This window comes from Phascolarctos cinereus, unplaced genomic scaffold (assembly GCF_003287225.1).
Source record: "Phascolarctos cinereus isolate Bilbo 61053 unplaced genomic scaffold, phaCin_HiC Scaffold_726;HRSCAF=1367, whole genome shotgun sequence".
Classification (NCBI taxonomy): domain Eukaryota; kingdom Metazoa; phylum Chordata; class Mammalia; order Diprotodontia; family Phascolarctidae; genus Phascolarctos; species Phascolarctos cinereus.
Genome location: NW_027556098.1, coordinates 204599868 through 204613552, shown reverse-complemented (window position 1 = coordinate 204613552; position 13685 = coordinate 204599868). Strand labels below are relative to the sequence as shown.

The window sequence follows — 13685 nt, the reverse complement described above, 5'->3', positions numbered from 1 at the left end:
CATAATATCAGAATAAAGATGTGTAGCATTTTAAGGTGTCTGTCACAACCAAGGCTCAGTAAGTAATTTAAGCAAAACATTGGGATTTTGCTGTTAATGTTTTATTGGTTCATGGTTGTGATATGTGGAAATATCAGAATAAAGAACTTAAAATTTTTTTTAAAAAGTGATGGAGGAAATATGAATAGTGTAGATTAAACTTTAAAGTCATCATGAAACTGCTTATTAAACCTTTTCCAGCATTCTCCTATAATGTAGAGAGAGAGAGAGAGAGAAACACAGAGACAGACAGAGACAAACATAAAGAGAAACAGACACAGACAGAAAAAGACACACACACACACACACACACACAGAGAGAGAGAGAGAGAGAGAGAGAGAGAGAGAGTGAGAACATATAGTAATTCTACAAAACTCTCTTCTCCATAGTCCTTCAGATGATCTCCATACCTTGTTTGGTTTTGAAGTCCATAGAATATAATGTCCTTTCTACTTTATTTCATATTGTTGGACAGATGAAAAAATAAAAAATAAGAATTGAGAAAATGACCTTTTAGAAGAAAAAAAAAGACAGCATCACTCTGAACAAAACTATATAGCTTGAATTTTCCCAACTGACAGGAAACACTTTAGATAAATGACAAAAATTCATTTAGTTTTGTTGAAAAGTAGAAGTTATCAAAACAGAAAACAGGGTGAAATCTAGGCTGCCTCTTGGTCTGAAATAACATCTTGTCAAATGTCTGCTTATTATAATTAGAAAATTACAGAAGGCTGTTTTATTTTTATTGATTTAAGTTCTAGCTCAGCATCACTCTTTTCAAGAAAGCCTTTTTGATTCCTTTTGTTTTTACATCTCAGTCATTTCTGGCTACCTCAACCCACTCTCACGTCCCCAGGGAGTGTTCCTTTATAAAAAAAAAAAAAAAGAAAAACAGCTTAGCCAGACCAAAGGACAAAATAACCCATCTGACAATATATCAGCATCATTCTTGAAATCATAAGACCTTAGAATTTAGAGCCAGAAGAGTCCTTGAAAAATCATCTAATCCAATCCTCTCATTCTACTTGTAAGGAAACTTGGCCCTGCAGAAATGTCCCAAGGTCACACAGAAAACCTGTAGTGGAGATGGGATTGAAATGAAGGTCTCCTAGATATTTTTATGCTGCACCACACAATCTCTCTGATTTGTCCTTGATGCACTTCACAGTCTTTTTTTTTTTTCAACTGCCACACTTGGCTATTTTATTTTAGTCTTTTTTTCAAAGCCATACGACTCTTCAGAGGAGCCTCTTAAAATGTAAACTATCAGCACTGTGATACTCAAGATGGAGACCTTTAGAAGAGGTAAACATGGCATCTTTAGCCAGAATCCAAAGTAACTTTGTCTAGTGTAAATAACAGTATTTGTAGCTGTCAAGAAGCAATTTATTTCCTCACACTAATATGTCATGCATATCAAATCCAGGGAAAGCAAATCACTAAACACATGGCTTTGACAATGAAGTCTTACTAAGCTTAAAGGGATTTTTTCTTCTAAAAGATGTTCTTGCAAAGTACAGAAAAAAAAAGGTTTTAGTGCACTGCATGAAAAAACAGTAGTTTATCAAAACTTAACTTCTAAAGTGTTTGAGCTGGTACTCAAAATCGAGTCTAAGTAAGCTAGCTTACTGTGAGTGAGTGAGTGACAGAGAGAGAGAGAGAGAGAGAGAGAGAGAGAGAGAGAGAGAGAGAGAGAGAGAGAGAGAGAGAGAGAGAAAGGAGAGAGAGAGAGAGAGAGAGAGAGAGAAAGTGTATGTGTACAAAAGAGAGACAAAGTGTGTGTGTGTGTGTGTGTGTGTGTGTGTGTGTGTGTGTGTGTGTGTGTGTGAAAGAGAGAGAGAAGAATGAATTCAGGCTTTTTGCTGTATATTGCAATGTGATGTTGAGCTGATGTTACTTAAAAGCTGCTCCTTTGGTCCACAGAATGACATTGTGGTTGGACCAGGCCCTTTTGGTTTCTTTAAGGCTTGTTGACTTTCTTTTTCTTTGACAATTAACATTAACTACAGGAAGATTCTAGCCATTTACAGCTCAGTAGGGACAAGAAACATGACAATCAGGTAATCAGGGAGATGTAAAATAAATGGAACAACAAAGAAGAAGCCATAAATGCTAAATCCAAAGGAATAAATAAGAACAGAAAAAAAGATAAGTTAATCTGAATGAAAGGATAGAGGAACAGAATAAGGGAAAGAAAGCCAGAAATCAAGGACCATGAAGAAGAGAGAAATAAGTGAAGCTTGATCATGGTGGACACAAGTTGTCACATGACAAAGAATGCTGCTATCCCTTTTAGAAAGCATCCTAGAGGATTGTGAGGGTTATACCTAAGCTTGTGTATAAAAAGAAATAGCATATGGGGACCAGGAAAACTGTGGACAAGAACAGGACTTGGGATTGAGGATTGAGGACCTGGAATAACGATTATGTTATTGCTTCAGTTGTCCTCTGAAGAAAAAGCATTTTTTTGGTCAGGAAAGACCTTGGGTCCCAGAGGTCAAGGATGGGCAACTCCAACCAAACTGAAAAGGCTTCAGAAATTGGCCCATGACTTTCATATGAAGGCTGTCTCTCTTCCAATTAGGTGTCTCTCATGCACACATAAAAAAATTTAAAATCTCACAATATTCCTTGAGAGATATAATGAGTATAAGTTAATTTGAAGATCCTTTGGTTATCAATATGAATTGAAGCATAAAAAAGGAGACACACGGTCACCAAAGATATTTTACCACTGTCAGGAAAGATGTTCAGTGAAGATTCTACATGGAAAGTGATCCCTAGATGACAAGGTCTGTTGCATCTTCTTGGTTGAGAATGACATTGTGCTCATTGCATCAAGGTTCAAAACAGTTCAGGTCCTCCTAAGTGAGATCGATTATCACTTAAAGAAGGCCCACCTAACTATTCAAATGGGGACAAGACTCACACCAGTGCAGGACCTCCTAAATGGAATCCATCACCACTAGAAAGAGTTCATCCTAGCTTTTCAAATGAGAACAATTAAGCCCATCAAGAATGCCATTGTACAGATCATGACATAGTTATAGAAGATAACACCTAGAGCTTGTCCATCAGTACAATTTTTTTTTTTGGATAGGAGAAACAGAAAGCAGGAGTCAGAATTAGACAGGAGGAGAGTGGGTTGGCCTGACTTTATAAATCATATGGTATTATTAATGACCTCAAGCTTCTCCCTGAAACAAATGCCCATATTTTAAGCATTAATATTCTCCTGGCAAATACTACATGAGTCATAGAACAGCACAATGTCACCCAAAGGATAATAGAGAGGTGCGTGGTAGGTATGAGTAGGCTGCAACATGTTGCCAACAAAGAACTGTGCAGAAGAAATAAAAGAATGTTGTCTGATAGATGTAGGTAATGACGTTTTGTCATTTTGTTTTGTTTTTGCTGAATACCTTAGAAAAACATACTAGAAGACAAAAGTTGCTTACCAGTCTCCATTTCTCAAAATACATGGTTAATGTGCTCTAATTCTCCTTTGGTTATCTTCTTTTATAAAGTTAAAATACCTATATATTTTGTATAAATTTCAGAATATAAATAAATAGGAGCAGAAAATCTAAAATAATGGTTATGTTCTATTCATAATGAGATACTGGACTTCTATTAAAGTCCTGTCTTTTATTAAAGGAATAAGTGAGGCTTAGATATTAGAAAAAAGGAGGTAATCACACCAATATGCTTCAACTAATTCTCTAAGACACAAAGATAAGATTCCTTACCATGATACCTGTATGAAGCAATATGTAATGCACAGTTTGAGTGACGTCTGCTGCATGAATCAAATTATGATACGGATTTTTATACTTGCTGTAACCAACTTCCAAGGCTTCCGCAAAGGAAATTAGGCAAGAAACAGGAATCTGTGGAAAGCAATGATTATTCATTATGTTTCTAACAAACTATTATTCTAACAAAATTAACATGAGTAAAAGTGTTTGAAGTCAAATAAATTAGTATATTTGCTTATGTTGAATTTATGATTAAGAACATTGCTGCAACAGACTCCCAGGTCAAACCCTATGTTTAGCATCATTAATAAGTGTTATCTGACAGAAAATTATCAGCTCTAAAAAGCATGCCTCAACTGACACATCTGTGAATTGAAAGGATTGAGTTAAGCGATGTCTAAGAGCTCTTTCAAGTTGAAAATTCTATGATTTTTTTTACATGTTAATAACTAAAGTTATAGGCTATAGTCTGTTCAGTAATATGGATTAAAACTAAAGTTGTAATGAGGATCGGGGTGATAGGAGTTTTGCCGCAAGGCACCAAAGTTCAAAGAGTACAACAATTTTAACTTATGTTATGTACTCCTTCAGCAGTTAATAAGTCAATTTGTTAACTAATTTACCCTGCTGCTCAATTGTTTGTAATAATTATTTTGGGGGCTTATTTTCATACCATAAGACACTTAGGTGATTTGAGGTTTCCCTTTATCCTACTTGTTCTGAGCATATTTTGTGCTAATTTCCCTGGATGCCAAAAATTGCTAGTTATAGCTCTGATCTTTTAGTGCCCGCAAAGGCACGAACTGATTGTAAATCTCTCCAGTGTAATTTTGAGATAAGATATTACAAAATAGATATATGTCTTGAATGCTCCCATTATTGTATCCTTAAGAAATGGTCTCAGATTTCTTCCAGAAGGATCTATAACTAGTCAATCAGGACCAATGGATAGAGTAGTAGGCTTCCAGTAAGGAAGACCTGTGCTCAAATCCTGCCTTAGATATATAATCCTGGTCAAATCAATTAACCTCAGATTCAGTTTCCTCATCTTTGAAATGGGGATAATAATAGTACCTATATTACAGAGTTGTGAGATACAAATTACATATACATATACCTATATCCAGGTACATATGTATATTTGTATCTGTATACATGTATATACGACTTTGCAAACAATAAAGCATTATATAACTGTGATTTGTCATAATAATTGCTATGGAAAGTGAATAGATATATTGATATAATGAATTCTGAAGGAACATGGAAATGTGTAAGGCAATGATATCAGGGAACTATGTAGCTACTCACAAATATCATGCATATATTTTCTTACTCTCTCCTACTGAGTGTTATGTTAATAAACCCTAAAAGAGACTGATATAATGACATATTCTGTCATTTTATTTATATCTAACTCATTAGTTTTTCTCATCATTTAATGTTTCTAACCTTGAAGCGGTTGATAAGGTCATATCTGGTGAATAGTTCATATATCATAAACTTCAGACTGTGCTCTCCACTTGCATCATTCAGGGCAAATACATCAAATGACCATTTATCTACATCCTGTAGAAAGAAAAAAGGACACGTTTTAGTTTGTGATGTCATCTAATTCTCTTTCTCTCTGTCAGTGATTTTAAGTAAGAAATAGGTAACACATGGACAACAGACAGCTCTCCAGTTAGTGGGTAGGTGGCACAATGGAGAGTGTTGGATATGGTATCCAGAGGACCTGAATTCAAATTCTGCCTTAGACACTGACTAGCTGGGTAATCCTAAATAAGTCACTTAGCCTCTATCTGCCTCAGAGATAATAATAGGACCTACCTCCAAGGATTGTTTTGAGGATAAAAAGAGATATTTTTAAAGCACTTTGCAAACTTCAAAGCACTGCATAGGTGCCATCCAGTTAATTTGCAAGGGGTCTGGCATAGAAAAGTATACTAAGGACAAATTTTGATGGAGCTGAGAACATCAGGAAAGAGGACAATGATAAACTTTTGGGAATCTTTCCCCGATTTAGGATATCTCTTTCCTCTACCTTGTCTCCAACTTAATTGATTAACTTGAAGACCTCACCATCTAAATGGATTTGTTTTACCTTTTTGGATTTTGTTCAGTATATCCTCAATCACTATGGAGAATATCTTTGCAGATCACACATCTCCCTATTTAATGCCAATAAACAAAGAAATCACTGAAAATATTTGGGTTGGCAGCTCCCCCACCAACTTCTACTCACAACAAAATCTACCCTTGAGGAAGGCTCTGATAAGTTGTCATTCCTTGGGATCACAGATGTAGCGATGGAAGGGACATGTGATGTCTTGTAGCCTAACATACTCATTTTATATTTGAATAAAATAAGATCCAGACTAGTTAAATGGCTTGCCCACAGTCAAACAGGAATTAAGATAGCAGCAAAAGCAAGAGTTGGCTCAAACAGAGCACTCTTTCTATTGTTCAATGCTGTCTCCATTTTAAAATTCATATGTTGCATCTTATGCATAGATTTTAATTTTAAGATTTCTTTCTACCTTTGAAACAAAAGGCTTTACATCCTTTTAAAAGAATATTGGGTATCAAGGACCAGTAGTGGAAGTATTTGGGTATGGCACCTTCCAGTTATCTCTGGGACTACCAATTCCGTCAACTAGCTAATTCAGTTAGTTGGCTCATTTGAGAGAAAAAGTGTCACATTTTCCCCTAAAGGAAATCCTCTGAAGAAATGACATTGGGAGTGAATGCCTACCCAAAAAGCAAGTTGTCCCAGTAAGAACCTTGAGACTACCATGGAAGATGGAGTTAGTGAGAACAAATGAACCAGTGAGTTCCCTTTGCCAACTTTCATTCAGAAAATCTAGCTGTCTGAATCAAATCAACTTTATTTCATGATGAAGTCATAACAGAGATGATTTTCCTGTATAATCACTTTATTCTTACCTTCTACTCTTTCTTATAGTACTCATATCTAAAAAACTAATCTCAAAGCAATGCCAAGCCCATTTATTCTTTATATATGTCTAAGTATACACTTGGTTGAATTTGGTTTCTCTTAAAGGTACTTAATGCAAATTCTTAAATAAAAAGGATTGTAGGCTCTAATGATCAATTTTTCACTCAGTCTACTAGGTTATGATTTGGAGTGGGATATTTAAATTTGAATTTTAAAACTAATATACATGCCAGCATGTCCATATCACAGAAATTTGTTATTTTTGACAGTTAATTTAATTAAAAATTCAGAACTAAAATTGGAGAAAAATAGGACAAATTTCTCACCTTTAATGTTACAATGACAGATGATGGGTAAACCAGACCAGATAGGTTGGAACTCCGTCTATACATCCTAAAAAGATAAACAGACAATTATTGAGTGAAAGTCTCTATGTAGTTCCTTAAGTCTGAAGGAAAATTTCTTTTGGTTAAGTTTATCTTCTATCATTCATTATGTTCTCTCTTCTACCAAAGTCATACTTCAATGTCTTATCACAGTTTGCCAGTAACCCTGGATCCTTGAAAACTTTGCCAGCAGAGGGCAAGATCTAAGCCATTCTACCATTTTCTATTAATTGATTAAAAAAAAATTAGGTCAAGTTCAAATAGTCATAATTGCCCATTCCATCTTTGTTCCATTTGGACTTTTTCACTAATTTTAGTATTAAGGTTTGGTCTTTGTAATAGCCAAGGGGTCTGACTGCATACGTAGCCAATCCAGAAATCCTTTTACATAATTAACCAGCATTCTTTGTGATGCTATTCAGTGCTTGCTATGCCCAAAACCTTCTGACTGACTTTAGGCTTGAGGAAGTTATTCATGGTATATGGGCATGAGATTTCTAAATAACCTACAAGCCTTCATTTCTTAATTTTGAATCCTTTCTAACATACTTTTTTTTGCGATTTTTCTTTGTGTCTATGTTGTCATTGAAAGTCAACTATCAAAATCATGCTGAGGTCTTAATAAACCTCTACTTCTTCATTCCTTTCAATGGATGTCAATGCAAATATTGAAATTATCTTCTTAAGTCTTTTTGAGCATGTACAACATGAATACTGAAAGTGGAGATAACCAAGTATAGAATAACATGATATTTCTTTATGCTATTTTATGTTATTTCTTTATTCTATAAGATAGAAAAGAATTCTGCTAACGCCTTTATTTGCCCAAGGAGAAGCAAGCTGTCTCGTCATTGAACTACAACTTCCATATTCATTCTTCCATTTAACTTCCATATGTCTTCTCACTTAGTTTATAGCGAGAATATTGGTATTAATGAAGTTTGTTCCTCTAGCTGTTTATCAATGAATTGGGAATCAGATAAAAATTCACGCTTAGAATAGCAACAAATTAATAGTTTCAGATGTCTGTGTCAATACAGAGCAAAACTCTGATTGTAAGAAGTTGTAAAAGTATTCCTAAGATTTTTTTTTAAGCCAGAGGAAATCCTCTAGAACATTGGGTGGATTTTCTATGAAGAATGGATAGAAAGATATGGCTAGACTGTGGTACAAAGGTGAGAAGATGTGGTGGGCTCACAACTTTCATTGGTAAAAGGAGTGCTAATTAATTCACATACTATTAATACAGTTTTTAAATGGGCAAGTTACTCGGAATCCTTAACATTCTTCAAGCAGAGCAAGTTTTTTGGAATTCATGACATCTCCACCCTGATTTCAAACCACCGAATGATGGAAAGCTTTGTATATGATAGGCCATGACTTCTGATACAAAGTTCTTTATGCCATTTGGGCTCAGCATCCAAAGTTTGCTCTGCTAGATGAATGGTTTTTTTTTCTTATTTCTGAGCAACAGACATATTTGTTATAGAAGTTGAATATAATAGGAAAGAATTCATTAAATGTTAAATGGAGATATTGAACTAGAAAGGAGAAATAAACATTTCTCTAGTTGGCACTATTTAATATTACTTGAAATTATCTCAGAAAAATACATAAAGAGCTCAAAATTATACCTGTTTCTTTAGTAAAATAAATAAAAATAATGCTGGCATCAAAGCTAATAACACTATGTATAAATAATTGGCTCGCTACTTCAGTCCACAAATGACAATCCCAGTAGCAAAAATTTGAAAGAAGAAAGTCTTCATTCAAGGGCAGAATTGTATTCCCTCAACAGAAAGAAGCAGAAATTGGAGGATTTTCTCCATTATTTATCTCGAAACAACATGTTCTACTGGAGACCTGAAATAAATATGTGACTTGTTATTAATTATTTGCCTTAGTTTACCACATTTCTGACAGTGAGCTGAAAGATATGAAGAATATGTCTCCATTATACTTGTTAGTTAATTATGAAAAAAAGTATTTGATTTGATTGAGCAAAACACCACCCTACAGGCTCTTTTCCAACAAAGTATCCCCCACTCATACATCAAAATCATTTGAGATCCCTTAAAAGACATTACAACTGATAAAAAAAAACCCTAACAATCCTGTTCAATGACTCTTTGATCATTAATATCAGATAAGGGTTACCTAATATATATTTGTCAAGGATTCTTGCCACTGTGACAGATGATATAAACCATAAGCAGTTCAATGAGGATTGTATGATCCTACTGATGCTTCTATTTGCATATGACCTTGTGCTGTTATACCCAGAAAAAAACCTTTCCATCAATGCAATTCAACATCTGAACTGCCACTTTAATTCTTAGAGTTGCCTAAGACACTAAGAGGATAAGTGACTTCCCCAGATTCACACAACTACTAGTATATGTCAGAAGAGACACTTGAACCTAGATCTTCCCAATCCTAAGGCCAGCTCTCAATCCAATATAATGGATAATTTATGAGATTTCTCATTATGATTCTAAAAATGGACAGATTAGGCTAAAAATCCAATTGAAGGAAATATACAGGAAATATGATTACTTTTATAAATCTAATGAGAATTTTATTCCAGCACTTTGAATGCACTAATTAATGTAGGCTTCTCAACTAAAAAAGATTCAACTCCCTTACTATGCTAGTATATTAATTTCTTGTAGCCTTTTCCTTGATACTTTTTAGTAATTAGTTTGGCTACCAAAAATATCTGTAATTGGCAGCACACAACACAATGTGCAGAAACACAGGCATACTAAGCATATACAACATATTCTGCAAAAATCTTTTTAATCTCCTTCTTCAAGATGGAAAATGTATTGGAGTGTTATCCTAACTTACATTTCTGTATATGTTTCTAAGTTCTGCAGTGTTTTCTGAGAATACAAAAAAGGGTAAAGGGATAGTGTCCTTCAGGGAAAAACAATGTAGTAATAATATTCTCATGGCCTTTTCTCAGTGTTATTTAGGACTCATATCAATTTCAAATTAAACAGAAAAAGATAGTTAGCATAAGTTTGGCTAGTTTTAGGAATATTTTTGAAAGAAAATTCCAATAGAAATAATCTATTCTTTTATCATTGCAACTATCCCCTAACAATATACTTTTCCCCTTTCAAATTTCTACTAGTTTGGCCTAGAATCATTAAAGAAAATACCATTGGCATTCTAGAATCTACCTCCCAAGGTTGTTTATACTAGTTTAGCCTAGAATCATTAAAGAAAAATACCATTGGCATTCTAGCATCTACCTCCCAGGGTCGTTATAAGGACAAAATGAGACAATATTTACAAAGTATTTTGAAAAACTTAAAGTGTTATGCATAAGCTATTTATTATTATTATTATTTCACTGTCAAATGAGAGTCAGCCACAGAGCCAGGAAGACTTGGGTTTCCAGTCCTTTCTCTGACAATTACAGGCTGTGTGATCCTGGAAAAGTTACTTAACCTCTCTGCTTTTATCTAGATTACTATAAGACTGTAAGTTATAGAGACTATGCCTAATAGCATTGGTAAAGTCAGTTTCCTTTCTGGGAGTTACTTTTGTTGATGAAATGACAAGTCAAAATCTGATGAAGGCCAGGGTTATATATAACAAATAGAATGAGACTGTGGCTCACTGCTAGTTCAGCCACTGTAATCAATTTCGAAACAGCCCAAGTAAATCATAAAGTGGCTAATATGTTGGCTGGAGGTAAGTACAAAGGAGACACCAAAGGAAATAGGAGAAAACTAGGATTTTAAAGCAAAAATAACGGCTCCTGCATGTTAGAGACAACAATTACAATTACCGAGCATTCTTCTCATAACAAATTTCCACCCTCATTCTCATTTTGAAAACTGAAATAGAAGCCAAGTAACCTTACTTGCACAAAGAAAATTTTTAAAATTTAAGTTTTCAATACAAGTAAAAGTAGACTATGCCATAACCAGAAAACATTAATTAATAGGGACCATCATTTGACGCTAAACTCATCTTGGGAGAGAACATCATCGTGCTGCACCAATCTGCCAATTTCGTCTTCTTATATAAATTTCATCTAGGGTTATATAAATATAAGACATCACTGTTCTTTTTCAGAAAGGAGAATCTTCATTATTTTGTAATTTAAGGAACTGACAAAACTTACTGTAGATCATGTTACCATACTTAGTACTGCCTCCAGTAGTAAACCCTGATTCAGTTAGAAATTGTCTATGCTATTAAGGAGCAAAATGGCCAGCAGTAAGGCTGGGATCAGAAATGCTTGGGATGTGTTTTTCACATCTCAGAATTAACTGAGTGTCTTGCCTTTGTGATTCCAGGAAGTTCTCAGATCTGACCTGCTTCACTGGCATTGATAAAACATCCTCATAAACAGATTTCTCCTCCCCCTTCCCCACTCCCACCATCCCTCCCTCCAGACAAATGAAAGTAACAAGCACTATGGAGTCAAAAAATGAGAGATTTTCTTTGGTGGTTGATAGCTAATAGATCTTTAGTTCTTAAACAATCATGGTTCTTTGTGGTGTGGGAATCAAAAGTCATTAGGGGAATCAGCTATCTCATCAAATGCTACATTTTCACCAAAGATGTGCTAACAAAAAAAAATTAGGTACCATTAAGTATTCTCATCCAACTCATAATCAATGGAATTTTGCACTTATTTGTTGAAACGTTTCTTTAAACCGTTTCTTAGCACAAAAAGTCAAACTAAAAAAAACTAGCAAGATTCATTTTCATAACACACACACACACATATGGTATAAGTGCCATGAAGGTACCATGAGGCAGGAATATCTGCTTACTAAATCACAGAATACTGGAGTTGGAAAGTACCTCAGAAATCATATTGCCAAACCATGCTTAAAGAAAAATCCCCTATATTCTATGACAAACAACCATCCACCTTTTTTAAAAAGCCTTCTGGTGAGGAAGATTCCACTGCCTCCACACAGACAGTCCATTTACTACCATTTAGAACATTTATAATCCAGTTTAAGGTCTGTTTTTTTTTCACTTTCATCAATATTTCATTGGCATTTGTTACTATTCACTTTTGGAATGATAGAGTTTACACTCACCTGTCCACAAAAATTCCAGCTTGGACAGCATGCACAATGCTACGAAACTTTGGCTTTTCTTCAGGTCTCCTCTTTGTCATCCCCATTTTCCGTGTGAAGGTAGAAGCCAGCCAATCCCGAACTTCTGATGGGACTGAATCGATATGGATGTCAGAGAGTTCATCTTCGGTGTCCAAAAGTTTCCTAGAAAAATTTAGATAGGCTAAATTGAGAAGATGTTCTAAGCATGGATTTTTTGCATTTACTTTTATTAAAATATTCAAGCCGAATATTTTAAAAGGGGTGAAAGTACAAAAGAGGCTATTATACATTTGACAGTCTTAGGTGTTATAAAATTTAAGAAAACCAAAATTCCATCCAAGATTTTAGAGAATTTAGGAACTTTAAGATATTTTAATAATAACTCACACTTTACTGCTTTAATCTTTAAACTTACCACACAGATGGGAAAAAAAATCCATCTTGATTAATCATACCAATAGAGTAAGTCAATGAGGCACAAATAATTCTTCAGTGGTAAAAAATAAAATAAATAGGTAAAACTAATTTGTTTTATTTGAATTAGTGATGGATTTCCTTATTTCAATGTGAATTTTAGCAGACTGATTTTCAGAATATTATAATAATAAACACCAAAATAAAACCTTGCTATGAAAACATAAATTGGAGAAAACTGAGAAGCTGACAAATTTCTTCATTTTGGCAACTCTTATTTTATCTCTTCAGCCCCTGTGCAATATAAAAATACCCTCTCCCTTTCTACACACATTCAGTTAATGGGTTCTTCATCTGGTGCAATGAATCACTTGAAGTCTGATGATTCATTCAGATAAATACTTTACTAAAAATTTACTTGATGATTTCCAGGTAAAAAATACTCCACAAGAAGGTAAACAAGCCACAAACAGAGAAAAGCAGTCCATGGCTGAAGGAAGGGGTGGAGAGGAAGGGATTCGCAGCTGCTCAATCCACAGATTAATCCTCTTATACTCCTTGGTCAAAGGGCCCACAGCTAGGTTTCAGGTCGATTGACCTGCGGATCAACGTGAATTTAAATTGACTTGGCTCTGTTTCACAGTGTTCTGTCTCACAGTGTTTGTGTGTATGTGTATTTGTTGGGCTTAACACACTACATATCATTCTGTGTCTTGGTGGTTCAGTGTATAGGGTGCCAGGTCTGGAGTCAGGAAGACTCATTTTCTTGAGTTCAAGTCTATCCTCAGATACTTACTAGTTGTGTGACTCTGGGTAAGTCACTTAACCCTGCTTGCTTCAGTTTCCTCATCTGTAAAATGAACTGGAGAAGGAAACGTCAAACTACTCTAGTATCTTTGCCAAGAAAACCCCGAATAGGGTCATGGAGAGTCAGACATGACTGAAATGATGGAACAACAACAAAATTGTGTCCTGGCTCTCAAGTCAATCCCCTGATCCCTTGCCATCTATAACTTGGCCAGCTGGGGC

General features: G+C 34.9%; 1 protein-coding gene across 4 annotated transcripts in view; it reads right to left on the bottom strand.

The window, feature by feature from the left end:
• PDE1A (phosphodiesterase 1A) overlaps positions 1 to 13685 on the bottom strand; it is a 462055-nt gene that overhangs the window by 99926 nt on the left and 348444 nt on the right. For all 4 annotated transcript variants that reach the window (XM_021006389.2, XM_078146948.1, XM_021006391.2 and 1 more), the window contains 4 exons: positions 12222 to 12404; positions 7087 to 7153; positions 5254 to 5370; positions 3793 to 3933 (listed from right to left, as the gene is read on the bottom strand). In XM_021006389.2, the coding sequence (XP_020862048.1) occupies positions 3793 to 3933; positions 5254 to 5370; positions 7087 to 7153; positions 12222 to 12404 (508 nt within the window). The remainder of the gene's footprint in view (positions 1 to 3792; positions 3934 to 5253; positions 5371 to 7086; positions 7154 to 12221; positions 12405 to 13685) is intronic.